This window comes from Eretmochelys imbricata, chromosome 7 (genome assembly GCF_965152235.1).
Source record: "Eretmochelys imbricata isolate rEreImb1 chromosome 7, rEreImb1.hap1, whole genome shotgun sequence".
NCBI classification, from domain to species: Eukaryota; Metazoa; Chordata; order Testudines; family Cheloniidae; genus Eretmochelys; species Eretmochelys imbricata.
The window spans coordinates 24741206-24760894 of NC_135578.1; the positions used below are offsets into that span (position 1 = coordinate 24741206).

At 40.9% G+C, this 19689-nt stretch overlaps 1 protein-coding gene across 3 annotated transcripts in view; it reads right to left on the bottom strand.

The window, feature by feature from the left end:
* Positions 1–19689, bottom strand: part of FLNB (filamin B) — a 112869-nt gene that overhangs the window by 33311 nt on the left and 59869 nt on the right. For 2 of the 3 annotated variants that reach the window (XM_077820997.1, XM_077820995.1), the window contains exons 10-25: positions 19077–19203; positions 18414–18550; positions 17871–18064; positions 17302–17415; positions 16580–16723; positions 16062–16185; positions 15597–15757; positions 14647–14737; positions 14178–14347; positions 10315–10432; positions 8123–8385; positions 6845–7442; positions 6428–6601; positions 5883–6045; positions 5250–5410; positions 2094–2261 (exon numbers count right to left, since the gene is read on the bottom strand). In XM_077820997.1, the coding sequence (XP_077677123.1) occupies positions 2094–2261; positions 5250–5410; positions 5883–6045; positions 6428–6601; positions 6845–7442; positions 8123–8385; positions 10315–10432; positions 14178–14347; positions 14647–14737; positions 15597–15757; positions 16062–16185; positions 16580–16723; positions 17302–17415; positions 17871–18064; positions 18414–18550; positions 19077–19203 (2907 nt within the window). Of the gene's footprint in view, positions 1–461; positions 555–2093; positions 2262–5249; positions 5411–5882; positions 6046–6427; positions 6602–6844; positions 7443–8122; positions 8386–10314; positions 10433–14177; positions 14348–14646; positions 14738–15596; positions 15758–16061; positions 16186–16579; positions 16724–17301; positions 17416–17870; positions 18065–18413; positions 18551–19076; positions 19204–19689 lie in introns of all 3 variants that reach the window. The other variant, XM_077820994.1, reaches the window with a different exon arrangement.

Genomic DNA, 19689 nt, shown 5'->3' on the forward strand with positions numbered 1-19689 from the left:
AGTCATTGATAAGATTACACACGATCACTGCAATACAGTGCAAGCAGAGTTCAGCTCTAAAGCATGTTAGTACAAGACAGTGATTTTAGTCTCATGCTCCCTCAGCGTATCTGGAAAAAGTTTTACTGCCCAACAGAGATCAGTTACAGTAAAACAAAATGTTTAAGGAAACCAGGTGGTCTGAAGCAGCTTCTTTTTAAGCTACAGGAAATCTTAAGATTTCTACTGCCATTACAGCAAATTTCTTAGCATGCAGTTAATCAGTTCAAATCACACATTTCAAGACAAGCTATATTTATAATTGCAGTAATGCTTTAATGTAAATTTAGTAATTCAGCAGCTATTAGAGAAGTTTAGTTGCCATGCAAAGCCTATGAAGCAAGTTATATTTACAACTGATTTTTGCTCTTGGCAGATGGATTGGTGCACATATGCTGTCAGCAGTTAGTGAAAATGCAAACCTGTCTTATTAGCTTCCCCCTTTGGGTCACCTTTAAAGAACTCTGAAATCGCTTTCAGTGGACTGCGCCATGACTGGGAATCCGTTTCATCAGCTAGAATTAGATAATGGTTATTTGAAGGGCACTCATGTTTACAGAATTATGGCTCATCTTTCCTTATGAAAGATGAGATTAGAGGCTTGTGTGGTCAGCAGAGATCAGGCCAGAGGTCAAACAAAATATCCCCCCCAGTCAAATTCTTCTAGCATTTAGTTTGTTGCCTGTCTTAGCACCATGAATCCTGTATATGGATACATTTGACTTAAGCGCTATGAGTTACTGAAAAGCAGACACTATTACTAACATGTGGGTCAGCTGTACCTAGTCAAGTTGTGCAGGCCTTCAAAAATGTACTCTGCCGACTTCTCAGGAAGCTTCCTACTGAAAGAGCCACCTTCCATTTTAAAAAAGGGGAGTTTGGTATGCCCAGCATGCTTGTCTTTTTTTTTGACCAAAGAGGAGTAATCCTACAGGGTGGGGGAGAAATGAACTACCACCCCATAGATTTAGCTACTGGTACTTGAGATTGCATAGTTCAAGACAGAGCTTTTATATCTTTTATTTTATATTGAAGTGGCATGTGTGTTCTGTCTGTGGACTTATTTGGCAGACTGGATTTGTCTAGTAAAGGCAACAAGAAAATACAGTCCTAATGTTACATAGATCAGGGGACTGATTAGTATCTTTGCCTCTCACTTCACCGATTTGATTGTTCATGAAGCTAATGTGCAGTACAACTTAGGTTGGGGCTTTATGGGGACAAAGATGCATGTCTCACCCCTCAAATGCAGGGAAGATTGATGCACTGCTTTTTTTTTAAAATAGGTCTGAATCTCACCCCCTTCTTATTTACCTCTTGAAATGTCAACTCTTCCAAGAGTAAGCCCCTGTTCATTGTAGCCCCTCAGTTTCTTCCAAAGTTTAAGACTTAAGATCTATTTAAAGCTAATGTACTGCTAAAAGTAGCCAGGAGAGCACAATTCTAGTATTTATGGAACTAGTCTGTCAATGGGGCTAGTCATTATTCATAGGGCCAGATTAACCAACATGTACTCTGCACTTTCACAGCACGCCCCCATCTCAAGCTCCCCCCAGATTTGAGCGAGTGGTGTTGTGGCAGGCCAAATCTGTGCAGCACTGAGGTGCAGCAATGCTGCTCACTCAAATTTGGCCTGTGCCACACGAAAGCAGGGTGGGTGATAGGAATGGTGAGTTGGGGGCATTGGCAAGTAACTAGGAAGGCCCTGGGCAAGCAGGATGTCTGTGCCCCCATGCACATCCCAGCAGTGCTGTCAGGATAAATGAGGCTGGTGGAGTATACATGGGGTAGAAGTGCTTTGCTGACTAGCTCCCATTTATGCTGCATAGGGCTAGCAGCAGCTGGAACAGAGCTAGAGCAGGTCACAGCACTGTTCAGGTTTGGTCTGACACGCCCTCTAACAGCAGCCAGGCCAAATTTGAGTGCAGGCACCGTCCCATCTTGCCCCCCCCCCCCCACCCATAATGAACAAGACCCCACAATTCTTTAATTCAGCACTGCCTGCAAGCTACAAAAGTAGGCATATCAAAGTAGGATAATTCTAAGGTCCTTACCTCTGGGTCCTGCCACCATAACTTCAAGAGGTGCTACTCCAGCCTTACTGGTGTCCACAGTAAAGGACTGTGGGATTTTGGCTCGAACTGCTGTTCCTAGACCTGGACCTGCAACCTTTACCTTGCTTGGGTCAACAACATCTTTCACAGGAACTTTAAATGGACTGCCTGTAAAATAGAAGTGTAGAAAATTAGCAGTTTAAGTAGTAAATGCAAGCTCACTGTAGCCTCCTGCCACCATCTTTTGCACCCCCTGTATCCTACAGTATTTCCTTCTAATATTAAGGGTAGAGTTTTTTGCTACACCTGAAAATAAAAAGCAATATGCACTTCAGTTTGACAAAGGCTTCCAAGGGCTGTTGTGGAATTCCCATCATTAGAGGTTAATGACAGACTGGACAAATCTGTCAATGATTGTCTAGGTTTATGTGGTCCTGCCTAAGCACAGGGGCTGGAATAACAGACCTTTCACCTTCCCTACATTTCTATGCATTTGTGACTATGATAAGGGAACTATCTTTGAAACCAGTTCTGAATTCGAGGATAATCAGATTTGGGGTGGAGCATTTTGAAGTTCTGGTCACTTTTGATCAAGCAAAGTATTTAGGTCAAGTGCTCCAAAAAGTCTCTTAAAAGGTGATTAAGTCAGGTTTCAAGGCTCTATAATTGAGAGGTTGTTTCTAAGGCCATTGGGTACAGTTGCCACTTGAGAAAGTTAGTATAAGCTAAGGATGCTTAACACCTCAAGAGAATTAGAAGTCTAATATTTGAGAGGCTAACTTAGCAACATGTTAGTTTCAATGGAAGCCAGTTCACTTTTGTACCTTGATTTCTTTCAAGGTCTGCATCAGTAAGAAAATGTTTGAAGCAAGTTATCTACTCCCCACTAGAGGCAGTGAGTCTTCCAACATTGCCAGCCACAGCAGTGAATAGCCTAATTTAAGATTTAGGACATTGGCTTTGTGCTTTTGCAGCATTCAATATGTTTTACATTAGTGGCTCCCACCTCCAACCAGATAGCAACCTGTCCAAAAGTATGGTGTTATGGACAGGAATAAATAAGCACTTGAAGTCACTAAAGCTTCAAGTTACAGCCACAGGAAAGTTTTAGCCTTCTCATTTCGTGTGTTCCTAGTAATGCTGAAAACTATATGCTCGATTTTTCATACCACAGGTATAGTACAGGCTTCCTGGTGTTACCTTACTATTCCTCAATCTTTAAGGGGAGGGGCACTTAAAAGCCTAGTGAAGTTAGTTGCCACACTCACTGAGTCTTTTGTACTTCCGTGAGAGCCAGCTATCAAGCCTAATTGTTGTGCCCATCCACTGAGACTCCGCTACTAGGTGGATAGTTCTAGTTACTTACCTAGCTTTCTGTATGGGGCAAGAAAATTAGTATCACTGTTCATTTTACCCTGCTAGTATCCTGCTCATTTATGGCAGCTGAAAGTGACAGCTTAATTGTTTATTTGCTCATAAATTAAGGGCTTCACACAGATCCAATTCTGTAGGCTATTACACTTCTATGCCTATTGTGCAGTATAAAACATGCAGTATCCAGATAGAATAAGTTAAATTACATGTCAGTATTCCCTTTGAATTTCCATGCTGTGTTTTCACAAGTTTGACCATGTGTTAGCAAAATGCTATCAAGCTGTGCAGAAGTAGAGTGTTCCAAAAGCAGAGATGTATTAAGCAGTAAATCAAGAGAGAAGGCTACACTATGTAGCTTTAACTGCAGGAAATAAAGTCTTGTTGCTTTAAAAAAAAAGGAGGGGGGATAAAGAGCCAAAGAAACATTTGAAGGGCCTGCAGACAGCAACTGGAAATATCTGGGCTATCTGCCATAACTGGCTGGACCCAGAGTGCTAGCTAAAAAACACAAGTTTCACTGTTGAAAGTGACCTGCCGGCACCCTGCTCCTGTAAGCTGGATGTTTAGCTGTGAACAATTTGCTTGTCACAATGAGGAAGGAACAGAGTACGGGCAGAGGACAAGGCAGAAGCCCAAATGAAGGAGCATGCAAGCATCCAGTTCCTTGGCAATTTACCAAGTTACAGTACATTGATAAATGCGATTGGTGGGGGTAGAGTCAGTTCCATGAAGTCCTAGAAAATGCACATTGTTCTACACACAGAAGTCAAGGCTAAATGTTCAGAACTATTTCAGCAGAAATTAAGACATTTAATCCTTGGTACACTGCAAAACCACCTTAGCTAAAATGCAAGTTAGTTGCTGCCAGACACTTGGAATACCGTTCATGTGTTACTACACTGTGTCGGCTGGAGAGCCAGTGCACCTTTGAGATAAACAGGCGCCTGTTCGTTTTCATGGAAATGATAGCACTAAAATGCTTTTTCAAGTGACAAAAGTTTGCAGTGCATGATATAATCCCAGAAGACCACATTATCATTGCATCATTTTACTGCAAGCCATGGTTTTAATATTCACACCCTGGAAGGGCTGTCTTAGTCTGGCCCTGTCAAACATCATTGTGCAATTTGTTTCCTAAACTGGCAGACTGCACTTTTAGAAAGCAAGTTCCCACACTAGTCTACTTAGTTTATGTCATGTCCCAATATTCCATTGGGCTAGATTTAGATAAGATGCTAATACCACCTCATGATGCAAGAGCAGACTATGCACCAAGATGGATTGCTACATCTTTATCAGTCAGAGAAGACTGAAAACCATTCTCAAATTCTCAGAAGTACCCAGGGTGAATACAAAAAGGGCTTTACATTTTATTTGTTTGTATTGGGCACCTATCCATCGCTTCATACTAGCTTGCAATAGCAGCCAAGGTTAAGAGTGGTCTGGCTTCAGCTATTTTGCAAGTTGATGTTTAAACTGAGTTTATTTCTAAAAATCCTGAGTAATTTCAAAAGCCTGCCCAATGCTCCCAAATATTAGCTCAAGCAGCAGAGCTTCCACAAGTAGGGAACTGCAAGATTGTCTGCCAGCTCTTTCTGAGGAAGCTCTACAAATCTCTAAACCAGGATGACTGCATTCTTAGTGTCACCTCAGCCACTATTTAGCTACAATACACAACATTAATATCTGAAGACCTTCTACTTGGATGCTAAAACTGATTTTACAATCTTACTTTCAACCCGTTATTAGTTTTAGGGCATCTTCTAATGGAAGAATTCTTACCAGGTATGTGTTCTCCCCCATATGTGATGTTGACATCATAATCTCCTGTAGCATAAGGGATATATTCAGCACTGCAGCTGCCATCTTTGTTATCTTTACAGCTTATCTTTGATTCAGAAGGTCCTTCAACGGTTATTCCAAGTCCACCAATTCCTGCCCCTCTATGCAAAACCCCCCCAAAAAACACAGCACATTAGTATGCTTTCATTTTTGTGAATAATGTACAGCAAACATCTGATGTCCCACTTGCATTTCAGAGTGTGTAGTAATGCTAGCATGGATAGAGTGTAGCTTTGCTGCATTTTACCCCAGAGGTGGCTACATTTCAGTTGTGAATCAAACAGTTCAGGAACAGTTTGTGAAAATGCTTTGAAATGCCATGTATGGATTGGGTGTGAACTTTAGTTGCACAAGGGATTCGATACAAGACCACCAAAACAGGTTTGAGATAGCTACTTTCTGGAGGAACATTACCAAAGGTGCACTGAATTTGATGGAAGTAACAACCTGTGACTCAAGACATTAGATTACTGAAGTTCAGCCCTTGTAGTATTATTGGATTTAGCATCCTATGTCAAGTTGTCCTGAAATTACTTGTTATGTTGTCTTCCACTGATCATGTGACTTGGTTACCTTGTGACAACAGTAAATTCATTTGGTTTATTGGTGAATGCTTCCTTGAGTCCAGCTCCTTGGGCTTTTACACGTGATGGATGGCAGCCTTCAGTGACATCCACTTTAAAAGGACTGTTTGGAACAGGTACATCATCATAAGTCACTTCAACTGTGTGTGGACCTGTTAAGTGAAAACCCATCATCTTTAGGTTAAATGATTAACCACCACCTTCAAGGAGCCATTCATTCAAGATACTGGAGACTGACTACAACAGGCAGTGCTCCTCATCTACTCAAAAATGGTGTTTAGCATGGCCTCAGAATTACCCTTTAATTCTAGGTTCTTTAAAATAGCCTGTTCTGCTGAAGCTATACTTAGAAAGATGAACATATAGTACATATAACTCTATACTATTTATCTCCTACAGAAATTGCTCTTCAGTCAAAGAATCTTGTACCTGGATGCTAACATTTAAATACTAGCATTAGTACTGATAAGCCCATTAACAGGATATTTTTTAGTTAGTCTTCCCCTTCCCACACAGGGTAGTCAGACAGATTACCTTTTTCAAATGGTGTAAACTCTACTGCATATGTTCCATCAGCATTGTCTTTGATGAGGCAGTCTGTGGAAGCTCCTGAGGGATTTGTGATTTGTGCTTGGATATGGTCTCCTCCAGTCTTTGTTAAGGGCTGGGCATTTACAGTGAAATCTGTTGTAGCTTCACGGAAGACATCTGCAGAACACAATTTGAGAAGCCATTCTATTTAGATGGGCCTAATATTTTAGTCTATGAAAAATCCTTGATTCTTAGACATTTATGACAACTATGAATGACTGATAAAGGTGTCAAAGATTCTCTTGCAAAAATCACTAGTTGTAATACTGTATGTAGACATATCAACTATAGCCTTTCCGCTCCTTAAAATATTCTGTGCTTGAACAGGCAGAAGCAACTTATATGCTTAAGTCTGCTTACCTTTCCCTTCTATTCCTGGTCCAAACACTTGAATTTTGCTTGTGTCCACAGCTGGATCTACTTTGACATGGGCAGGAAATTTTGGCACTTGCTCTCCTCCATATTTCAACATAAGTGTATACATTCCAGCAGAGAGTGGCATATATGTAACTGCATAAGTTCCATCTTTGTTATTGTGAACTTTGACTTCAGCTTTAGAGCCAGAATCTGATACAGCTTCTACACCCAGTTCCCCAGGTCCAGCTTCTGAACAGTCAACATTGAGCAATCCTGCTTCACCCACTTTACCATATTCAAGACCTGGGCCTGTAGCAATCACTTTAGATACATCAAATGGCATTTCAATATCTGCTTTAAATGGAGAACCAGGAATGTGAACCTCTTCAAACAGAATATTTACATAGTACTCTCCAGGTTTAGTAGGAAGGTAAGAGACTGAGCATGTCCCATCACCATTGTCTGAGCATTCAATTTTAGCTTCACATGGGCCCTCTACTGTCAAACCTAAACCTCCAGTTCCTGCTCCTTTGGTATCTATTGTAAATTCTGCTGGTCTTCCAACAAGACCTCCTTGAAGGCCTGGACCATGGGCTTTTACCTAGGATAAAAATATTCAGTTAGATGCCATTACATTTACACAAATTCTCACCTGGCAGTTGCCTGGCAAAGTAAAATAAAGCAGTTCCACAAAGAATTTCAGACTAATTCATTTGGTAAGTCTTGTTAAAGTCTGCAAAAAACTCAAGTTACATAGACACATTACAGCAAGGAATAGGCTTCTTTCCTTTGATAGAAGAAAATCTTAATGTCAAGTTACATTAGACACAATATGAAGTCTGCTAAAGTTTCCATGCTTACAGACTTAAGCTTGGCTGTCTTTGTACACCCATTAAACTAAAAGGTAGCAACATTAAGTGGTGTTTATATGGTGTTATTAGCCAACTGTATTACAGCATACATTCTTCGAGGGTGAAACCTCAAGTGAGTCTCATTAGATTAATATGGAGTCACACTTGACTTCATATTGCTTAAAATACCTGGAGTTCGTTTTCAGTATTGAGCTTTTCAAAGCTGCTGTTTGAAGAATAAAGTCATTAGTTATGATTGTGAAGCAAACAATTTAATCTTTAAGTAGCTCTTAAATTGATGTACTTGCTCCATAATCCTAACAGGTCAAACAAGATGTGAAAGTTTATGCTCTTATGGGAGTGTAATTCCATTTGTGGCTAGCAAATATTTCCTGTATGTCAACTGCTGAAGCATTTCCTATGCATTTACCTTGGTAGGATCTGGAGGTAGAGTGGCTTCCACAGTATAAGGACTTCCTGGAATTGGATTGCCATCATAACTTACATCAACCATGTAAAGTCCTTCTTCTCTTGGGATATACTTTGCAGTGCTGCATTCTTTGCCAAGAGCTGGCTCCACCACACATGGCACAGCTTTCCTTGTAGGGCTGGAAATACTAATGTCCAGTTTACCCTGTCCACCAGCTCCTTGTGTGTCAATTATGAATTCCTGATCCTTCCCTACTTCCACTCCTTAAAGAGAAAGCCCATATTAGTATTTCAGGATTAATGGTCTGGTTAGATTTCTTAAATCCTATAGTTGGACATACTCCGAAATACCTCAGCCACAAAGTATTGAGAGAATGTTTTACAAGGATTTTTATCAACTAAAAACATTTCTTTAGCTGCAGAAGCCTGTCATGACAAGCAGAAGCAGAGACAATGGGTTAATTGGAAACTGCAAAGGGTCAAAGGCAAGCAAGATTGCTTTTGACTTGTTTATACACCTCTCAACACATCTGAAATACATAATGCTCATCCAGGAGTTTACCACTATGTTGCAGCCTTCTGTGTCCCACCTCCCTGCCAATTTACAGGTAGAAGGTAATATGCAATTTAAGCCCTTTCAATAATTTTGTATATTTGCTCAATTTTTTCTGTTGGTAAACGAGGCTTGCAGAACAGTACTCCACTAGGTTACTGCAGCTGAGCCTTGTGAAGCAGCAGCTCAGAAGTAGTGGGATGGAGGAGTGCCACCATACTCCACTTTCACTAGAAGCTGTTGTCCAGCAAGGCACTTCATAGAAAAAAAGATCTTTTGAGAGCTAGTTTATGGTATGTGTGTCAAAGTACAGCATTTGGAGCTAACAAAGTGTCTGGATCTTTTATCTAGGACGTTTTAACATGAAGGGTTTTCTAGACCCACCCACATCACACCAGCATCTCTGCAACAAGGCATACTAAAAAGTTTAAATTTTGAATGTTCCATGGAACAGTAGTGTACTAGACATTACTGTTCAGGTTATTCTAGCAATGTGTTTCTAACTCCAGAGCCAGAGTTTTAAAGGTATCCAATGGGAGTTAGACTCCTAACTGCATTAAAGTGGGAGCTAAGCACTTGAATCCCACTGAACACTTAAGTGCTTACCTGCTCCTTGAATTGCCCACCAGCCTATAAAAAAGTCTGGCCCCGGGTTATTTCATTTCAGTCAGGCACCGCCCAGTCATTGGCATAACCCAGTTTCTAGAAGTCAGCCAATAAAAATAGTGTCCACAGCTCTATCTGAGAGCAGTCTCAAAGGTCTGAATGAGCATACAGAGCAAGCTACTTTACAATCTTGTTCTTGTGGGAGCACAATAGGAAATAGACTGTAGAGGGAAGCTTGTATTGCCATAACTATATAGGAGACTAATCCATGGGATTTAAGTAGAACAGAGGTTTAGAGGACAAAAACCTCGTTAATCCTTATTGGAAGCCTGTTGGGCACCCAGCTCAGGTTTAAAGCTGGGCACATTGATTCAATAATTAACTGGGTCTCTCACTGGATTAGTGTCCACTGACAAATGACATTGGAGTCTGAAGTGGTAGACTCATGTCCATTTCCAGGTATTTGTGGTGCAATTTAGCCTTAAAACGATTCTTTCAGTGCAACTTCTATGAAGTGTTACCTCCTAGCAATAAAAAGTTACCAAAACCTTTAAGAGGTAGAGATGCCACAGTATTTACTACAAAATCAAAAACTTGAAGTTAGATGCAAACTGGATTCAGAACCAACTTCTAATCTAACTGGAGCAGAGAACGTAAACTGCCTGTATTTATGACCAGGAATAAGATTAATTAAGGAACTCATTTTAAAGTTTGCTATCCTTCAGTATACTTCACAAGCTACACATACGCCATAATCCTGTTGGTAGTTGTACTAGATGTTCAGATAGCTGCACAGCCTTAAAAAAATATCAGATTGAAACAAACTTCTAAGAGTAGTCGCTTATATTCAAGTGGTGTTACGGTTACAAAATTACAGTGTTTGGGCTAGAATATCAAGTTACTGTAAAAACAACAGCAGGAGTTTTTGTATTGGTTTTCACTCATTCTAGCCAAGTTACTCAGTGATCAGACCTTAAAAAAATTTACAGTAAACTAGACTATGCACTGCATAGCTCATTTGCAAGTGTACTTACTGTTTTCAAGTCCATTGACTTTAATTTTGCTGAGATCCAGTGGAGCAGCAACCCCCACAGTGAAAGGGCTTTTGGGGATAGGATCACCACCATAGGTTACAGAAACCTTCATGGGACCCTGCCAAAAGGTTAATATTGTAAGTTAGGTCTTCAGCCATTTCATGCTTGTGCTTTACTAGTTGGACACTATATACTAGTTTATGACTGAAGGTATAATGGCAGACAGTGACCAGGCTCCAAGTGTTGTGTGAGCTCCCTGCCCCAACTTCCCACTCCAGCTTTTGAGTTTTGAACCCTTTTCATTTGACAGAGGGAGAAAGCTTGCTCTCCTGCCAACACTGCAGTACTATTTTGATTGCCTGGAAGAAATTCAGGCCCCAGGTTGATTCCCACCCTCCCAGAGCTCAGGCATGACAGCTGAATGAATGACCCAACTTGAGACCAGGTATTCTATTCCACCGTACAGACAGCATGCCAAGTCCAGGCCCACAAAGGGGTTATATTTTTTAATAGCATTTGAAATACCAAAGTTAAGATGTATAAATCAGAAACAGATTAATGCTCCTGTGTGCTTTGGCTGGAATGCCAGAGTCATGGCCAGATTCAGCCCAAGATGTGTGTTCCTTTTATGCTCTCCTACCACAGTCCATATTTCAGCTATAATCACCGTTTGCTTACTTTTCATTCTTGGCTGGCTCAGCTCCCAAGTGAAATATCCATGAATGTTTCACATAAGCCAGCAAACAGCTATAGCAGCACTGGGTGAAATCAGGAAGGCTAACTGTAGGTTATTCAGTTGACAATTACTCAACCTTATCTATATCTGGTTAAGAGTATTATACTGAGATTTCTGTTCATGCTGTCCCTTAGGAATTTAACTGCCTAGTAAGTCCCTCATCCCTGTAAAGATTTTATAGGGTCTACACACTCCAGTGAGCTCTGCATGGAGACAAGCTACTGCACAGAGACTAAAATATGGACACCACTTTAAAAAAAATCAATGCCCAATAGCCACAATGTTTTCCCTTTTCCGCCAGGCTGGCAGTTTCCTCCACTCCTCCCATATGTACACTGTTTTGCTCCTGTTGAGTGGGTCTTGTTACTTCACAGCTGCCCCTGCCCCCAAGTCTTTCTCTCAGATGCAGCTTGAAACCTCATGATCACCACTGTTTGTACACCTATAATTTCCCCTAGCTTTTGTACAGCAGCTTACTTGGGTGCCAAGACCTGAATGTTTATTGCTCAGTAGCTATCATTCAGTTCTCTACAGTGCTGAAGAATGGGTACAAGATTAATATTGCCAGCCTCTTGTGTTTTCTCTACAGAGCTTCTAGAAACCTCAGAAGAAGTAAAAGGATAGCATGGGACTGGATACTTTCCAAGTCACATAATTAAAGACTCTAAATACTAGAGGTTCAGCTGATTAGGGAGAATCCAGTTGGTTTAATCCTTTGAATAGGTTTGAAAATGAAGTATTTTTACAGGGCTGGGAAATTTTTGGTAAGTGGCATTAGTCATTGCTGTATTTACAGATGTGTCACAATTTCTTCTGTGAAAGCTTTTAGACAGTCCTTTTCCTTCCCTCCTAGTCTTAGCCTGTGGAAAAAAAGAGGAACATACAAACGTATGCTGCACTGGTCAAACGAGTTACACCACCCACTGTATTTTTATGTCTGACAGCTGGCACTGTGCTCTCCTTTACCCATAGTGAATTATTCAGCTTCCTTTATCTAGCTGGAAGCCTTCAGGGCAAGGTAGATTGATAGCCTATAAACAAACAGTGTTAGACATCCTACTAGCATTAGCAACCACCCTATTATACATACCTGGGAAAGCTTTGAAGACTAGCCAGGTCTTCTAGTTACTAAAATCCAAAACCCATTTATTGGGTAAAAATTTCTCCACCCTAATGACAACACTGGCTGCCAGGAAGGTTATGGGTTTGGTAGTAGCAGCGATACTGAGTACACCCTATGCAAGGGGGGTTTCCCAAGTCTGGCAGACTCCGTTAAGAAAGCAGATGTGGTGTTACCCAGTCTTTCGGAGAAGCCAAGAATCTGTTTGTGCTATTTGGAGGTGGCAATCTTTGGTTGGTTTTGCTGCCACTTTTACATGCAACAGCAAACACAGATTAGGAACCTTAGAGGTATACTTTTAGCAGTGCTAGAAAGGGGATGTACAACTATCAGAGAGCTACAAGTATACTATAAGTAAGCAGTGTTCCTTACTGCTTAAGACACTCCAGGAAACAGATGAGCCAGAACTAAAATCCAGTCCCACTGATATACAAAGCAGCCAAGCTCAGAGATCAGTAATACCTCTCCAAATATATTAGTTGAAGCTACTGACATTCTTTGGTCATGAACTTGCCATGTCCCAAGTGCATGCCAATTTTATGGTAGATCAAAGTCAGACCAGTTAGATCTTAAGTGATAACTGAAGTTTGTCAGACCATTTCAGTTTGATAGTACTAAATTCCTTAAAAATGGGATTAGTCATTCCTGACTATGGCAATATAAGCAAGCTTACTGGGAAAGTCCCCTTAAAAAACATGACTTGCTTTTACTCCTTCCATTACTGTTCTATTGTTACTCTATATAGTCTAGGCAACTTGGTATCTAAGAAGCTACTGCAGCTCTTAAGAGGACATTACTTTGCCATGACAATTAATAGAAATCTGGGGTATTATGCACATTCAGAAGTACACAAAAAGCTGCCGACAAAAAGGGAAAATATGCTTTCTCTGTAAGTAAACACTTCCAGCTCTTCCCTGTTGTAAACTAGGAAAGCTGCATCCACTATTAACATGAAAGTTCCCTATCTGGGTTCCTTCCTCCTATAGGCAAACGTTAAGCAACACCTAAGCCATCGTGCAAAAGAACTGATCTCAACTGAAAATACTGTTCTATATTCTGCATAAATTGTGTGTTGAGTCCTAAAAGCAAACAAGCTAGCTGAAGAGTTACTCTGGAAATGCATTGCACCATGAAATAGGAGTTGTGCACTATTGTTTGAGCACTACAAATCTGCAGATACAAATTTTGTATCCATGCAGGGCTCTAGCTATGGTCTACACTCCTGTTAACACTACAGCTCATTCGACTGAGGACAATTCAGTTTCACTACCTGCAGCCCAGCCATAGAAAACTACAGCTTGCAAAAATCTGGGGTGATTTGGAAGTCCTAAACATCTGGACCAGGTCCATTCATATTAGCTAGTAAACTGTCTGCTAGTTTGTTACCCAGTGAGGGGTGCTGGAACAAGGTGGCAGGAGGGGAAGGCAGGGGGCCATGAACCCAAATCACTTTTAAAAGCAGGAAGGCTATGCCCTCTGACTTTGTACTCACCTTAAGGGTGAGCAATGGGGGGGGGGGGTGGAGGACAGCAAGCAGGAGCTTGGTGAGGGAGGGAGGCAGTGCACGGGTAGGGCCTCTGTTTGGGCACCTGTAGGGTGCACTTGCTTCTGCCTGCCTTTATCAGTTAGACTGACAAAGTTACACTGTTAGTACAGCAGGATCAGTTTCAGTGACTAGTTCTCATGCCACCAAAATCTGCACTCATTCTCCAGTCAGATTTTCTATGCATCTTTGTTTAAATTGCTCTGGACAGGCCATTCCCAACATGTAGCCTACAGCTTTATTTGTACTAGTGATTGTAGACACTCATGACCCCTTACTGTCTGCTTTTGGGCAGCTCTTGGGAAGAAAGCATTCCATTGCCATGGTTTTCCTTTGATCAGAAAAATTCAGTCAGACACAAGACTTCATGTTAATTCACTCACATATTTTCAGTTTTATTTTTGCTGTTAATTGTCATTTCAAGGAGCCTACCACTCCCATTTCTTCAGAAGTGTCAGACCTACCTGCTGTACTGGAGTGTATTTAACAGTGTGGGAATAGTCACAGTTGTCAATAACATCCATGTCTTTCACAGCATCTCCTGGTACAGGTCCACTGAACTGCACATCCAGTGGTGCTTTCCCAGCACCCTTGGTGAATACAGTGAAGTGTGTTGGTTTGCCATTTTCCATACCTTAACAGAAAGTAAATTTGAAAGTTAGAATATGCTTGTTTCTTGTGCTATCTATGCTGTGTGTTTAAGTTCATAGTCCATATGAAAATTGAGCAATTTCAACTTGGTCAAGTAAGTTCAAAGACAATACAGAGAGTTTTTAATCTTGATGCCCCCAGATTTGATGTTTGGCATAGAGTAATCCCATTCCAAATCCCTAGTGGGAAAGATGGCTGTTTGTCTACATCATGAGTTTATGCTCTCGAACTACCCCATGCTCATGTCAATATATCACTTGGCATAAAGAAAAGGAATCTCACCAGTTTTGCTTAATCCAGGTCCTTCAGCTTTCACCTTGGTGGCATCATGCGATGGGTCCACTTTAACTCTGAAAGGGCTGGCAGGAATTTCCTTCAATATAAAACATGCTACTTTAATGGACAGAGTTATACCCAGTTGTAAGCTTTGTCTGCTGAGCTTGACCTAGCATCTGCCTTCCAGTGAAAGGACTACTGTTTAAGTTTGAAATCAGGCACTGTCTCAGATTAGATAGTCACAGCTTTCCTGAAAGTTGTACCCTGCCAAATAAACCTATTCTAATGCATCCCATATGATTACTTCAGCTTTGCACAGGAACAGCTAGCAATCTTCTGTATGTATTTTTGCCTTCCCTCTGACCACCACTGAAACTACTAAAATGCATAGTCACATTAAAAGCCCCCTCCTCCAGATGTCTGAAATGTTCTAGAACATTTCAGTTAACTTTACATTTCACAGCTTGGACAAAGAGTGAAGTCAACTAGCCTTTGCCTTTTCAAGTACCAGCATAACATTTGCTGCATGGGTACTTTTGGTGTTACAATGGAGAGTGAGACTCTGAAAAAAGATTAGAGAAACATTTTTCTTGGAGTTTGGCCCAAACTATGAAGAACTTTTACAAACTTAACAATGACCCCTTTTGAGTAATGCACATTGAATTTACATTAGGATTCAAAGCCTTCTGCATAGCTAACATTTCTAATGACAGGTTTCAGAGTAGCAGCCGTGTTAGTCTGTATTTGCAAAACAAAATACTTGTGGCACTTTAGAGACTAACAAATTTGAGCATAAGCTTTCATGAGCTACAGCTCACTTCATTGAATACATCTGATGAAGTGAGCTGTAGCTCATGAAAGCTGATGCTCAAATAAATTTGTTAGTCTCCAAGGTCCCACAAGTACTCCTTTTCTTTTTGCTAACATTTCTAGTCGCAAATAAAAAAGATACAAACCTCTCCTGCAAAAAGCACTTTGATAGTGTAACGTCCAGCTGCAGGTGGTGCATACTTCACTGTAAATGTATCATTAGCATTGTGTATGATGTCAAAAGCTATGTCTTCCTCTTCCTCACTTATAACATGAGCATCACATTTAATGCCAACACTGACATCACCTAGGAGCAAACAGTGTGCCACAAGATCAGGAATTGGTTTAGTATCCAAGTAGCTATAGTACTAAGCAACTAAACAAGTCACATCTTGCTTTTAAGTCCTTGGATATGATAGTTTGTCAAGTACTTGTATGAATCATTCCACGTAATCTTTGTAACAGGATTTTAGCTTCAGATTTCCCTTCTGAAGCAAAAAGCTTGAATCAAGAGTTTATGAATTGAGGAGATCAGATTCCTGTTCAAACAGGGAGTGTTTATAGAATTAGTTTTGATACAAGATAGCAATACATTATCTACAATCTTTTACCTTCTCCTGCTTCTGTGCAGTCAACTGTGAAGTGAGTAGGCTCATTAGCTTTCAGACCAGCTCTCTCCACCCCAGGTCCAACCACTTTCACTTTCTGTGGATGACTGCCTTGTCCTATGAGAACCTAGACAGGTTCACAAAAGTGTTCAGAGTTACCCTATACTTGGGTCACATTGATTTATTAAGTTTAGCACCTGACAAAATGCCAGCACCTGACAAAATGCCCTGACTTCTTAACTATTGTTCTTGCTTAGTTAAAGAAGAGAAAATAAAGTTCCCGACTTCCCTATGTTTATGCTGTGCTCACTAGTTTCAGAGCCCTTTGACATGCTAGCCTGCAGAATGGGACAGGCAACCTTCAGCAAGACTGATGCAGCAAGCGTTTACTCATGAGTAGCTCTATTGACTTGTACTCACTAGCATTAGCAAGGACAAACACAAACTATCCTAATGTTTTCTTGTTTTACAAGATGTACCACCAGTCCCTGCAAAGTAATTTTGTAGGTGTTTGTACTTACCCTGTATGGACTATTGGGTACATTAACTCCTCCCCAGACAACAGCAATAGTATGTTTGATTGGTTTAACTGGCATATAAGAACAGGCACAGATTCCATCAGGATTGCTCTTCACTTGAATATCAATAGGGCTTCCTTCTGCATCCTGAAAGCAAGTGTTTAACTGAGAATTAGATGACTGACTACATACAAAGGTGTGCAGAAACAAGGTACAAGTAGTTTTAAGATGTGGGGCTATCAAAAAAGTTAATGATCAAGAGCAGCAGCTACAGCAGAGCTGCTTGGAATTAAGAAATTTTAACAATCTTACCACAAATTTAAACTGCTCATCTCTCCTTGGCCACACATACCAAACTGTAGAAGTCTAGTAGACTGACAACACGACAATTTATGGGAGACCACTTCAAGAAGTCTCAATAGGTGCAAGACCAGGGACTAGTCACAGGCCTTAATAAAAAGGGCTTTAAATCCATACTGGAGTTAGGCTTGCATAATCCCAAACACCTTTTAGATTAAAGGATTAGTATGCAGAAATGCAATGAAGGACCAAGATGCAGATCAAGTCTCACAGCCGCAGACAGACTTGAACAGGATGCTCAGAATCTACATGGATATTCTTAGGGGAGTGGCTAACTAATTAGCCAGAATGTGCTAGGTACCTGTTTCAAAGGAGAGACCTGTGACTATTGATAGTACTTCCAGATAGTTAATGTAGGTTTTTACCTGTGCATATATCTTCAAAGGTGCATTCCCAGCTTGCTTGGTCTCAACTGTAAACTCAGCAGGGTTGTTTACAATGCAGCCAGTTTTCTCCAACCCTGGACCATAAGTCTTTACCTAAAAAAGGTAAAGTGCATAAGTTTTACATGGATTCTACAGCCAAAGAAAGCAAAGCTCATAGTTAAAGCTAGTATTTCTAAAAGGTGACCCAAAACCCTATCACAGGCCTTCATATTTGTGGACTGAGGAGATCATGTGTTAAAAACAACTTCATGAAGGCCAAGCCTAAAGAGGCTTGAGTTTAGAATTTTGGCCTCTTGAGTAGTACCCTGCCATGTTACCTGAAAGGCCACTATAGTCACATTCTTGCAACAGCTCTTATGCTCAATATAGTAGGGGCCAAGCAATAGCTTCATTTAGACACATTTAAGAAAAAGGACCAGCATTGTGCCTGCCAACCAATCCATGGCTAAAGATTGTAGAACATGCATGAAAATGAAAGAAATTACAAGTAGCTTTTAGAACAGCCATATCAACGGCTATTGATATACAGAAGAATTCAGCTATCTTGCCTTATCTGGGTTGAAGTCTCCAGAAGCTGGTTGGATGAAAGCCATGTATGGACTATCTTTTATGTCTTCATCATCACACATAATGTGAACAGCATATTCACCAGGTTCTTTGGGCCAATACTTCACATCACACGAGCCATCATTCTGATCATCACATTCTATTTTTGCTTGAGATGGGCCTTCAATGGCAAAGCCTAAAGGAAACAAACGTCTCCCAAAGTGGGCATGGTGGGTTTTAAAGGCTTGCTCAAGCCTGCCTCCCAGTTGCCAGACCTTTTCCTTGTTCACTGCTCTACTATACCTTTCCTATGGAGTAGGTACTCAATGGTGTTGTCTCCCCTCAGACCCAATATACCCCACATTCTAGAAAGCTAGAAAATCATTTCCTATGCAAGTGTAGTCAGATTTATGCAAGCTTAATGTTTAGTTAGTGACTGGGTGAGTCTGATGGGATCACCATACTTGTCAGAAAGACTATTGTCATCAAGCAGCTCAACATTAAAGCACCTGAAAATCCTAACCAGGACAACCAGGCTGACTTACCAAGAGAGCCAACTTCTGTGCCAATGGATTCTACAACGAAGTCAGCAGATTTACCAGCAATCCCTTCATGAAGTCCTGGTCCCCAAGCTCTCACTGTCTGAGGACCTGCTTCAGGACCTACTTGAACTTCAAAGGGGCTATTAAATGGGGAAAGGTCAAAATTCAGTATTAGGAGCAGCAGAAATAGCACCCACTCCTGTCTGCAGCTTCATTAATAAGTGACATTATACAATGTGCATTGAAGAGCCCAGCCCACCAGCCTATGGAGCAATCTTTCAGATTGAGTTATGTCATCTAGATCAGTCATGCCACTGAAACAATGAATAAGTCAATTAACTAGACTTAATGTCTGCTGGAGTCCTCCACCATGAGATTTCATGGACCCTACTAAAAGCTCAATGAAAGTCCTCCCCCATGGCCATGCAGTTTAATACAAGCTGTGGATCACAAGAGGCAGATTGGAGAGACTGGAAAGAGACCTATGCTAGCCTCCTTTTACAAACCTTCCAAGGCAAGCTATGCTGGCCCAGGAGCAGGAATGAATATACAAGTTAGCGCAATTAAAACAATTCTTGCCAGAGCAGCTTAGAAAGCAAGTTCAGCCCAGTAGATTCCTGTTAGCATTGGTTCCTACCCACGTGATCTATTAAAAATGCAACTCACCTCTTGGGGATATTGTGTCCACCCCATGAAATAGTGACAATGTATTTCCCTGGGCTAACTGGGTAGTATTCAAATGCATATATGCCATCCACAGAGTCCTTTTGTTTCACAAACTCATCCAAGCCCTCTGTTGGGAGACCAAGTCAGCGTTACTCAATAGCTTCCAGCCAACACCTTAAGTTATTCAGGGAAGTATGTTTTCTAGATTTTACTTAGCCTCTTGAGAATAAAGTTTTCCCACCAGAAAGCAGTTAGGAAACCAAGATAGTTCCAGTTGCCCTCTAAGACAGATGGCATAAATGAGAGAATGTTTGAAGTCACCAGACCTAACAGGTTCCCTTATGTTTTGTCCTATGCTGTTTTGTTTTAAGAGGACATGGATCACTCTGCTGATTAACGTTTGTCAGGTTTTGACTACAAATATTTAAGGAATACCTACTTTTAGTTTTCTGCAAGATACATTTCAAGAACAGCTTAGTATAATGAAATTTACACTGATAAAAGTCCATCACTTCTCTCTCCATACTACATTAAGCCACAGCCAGCTGGAATACCACTTTCTCATGAAACATTAAGGGTGTGCAGGATACTTGGATATTTCCTTGAGGGTTTA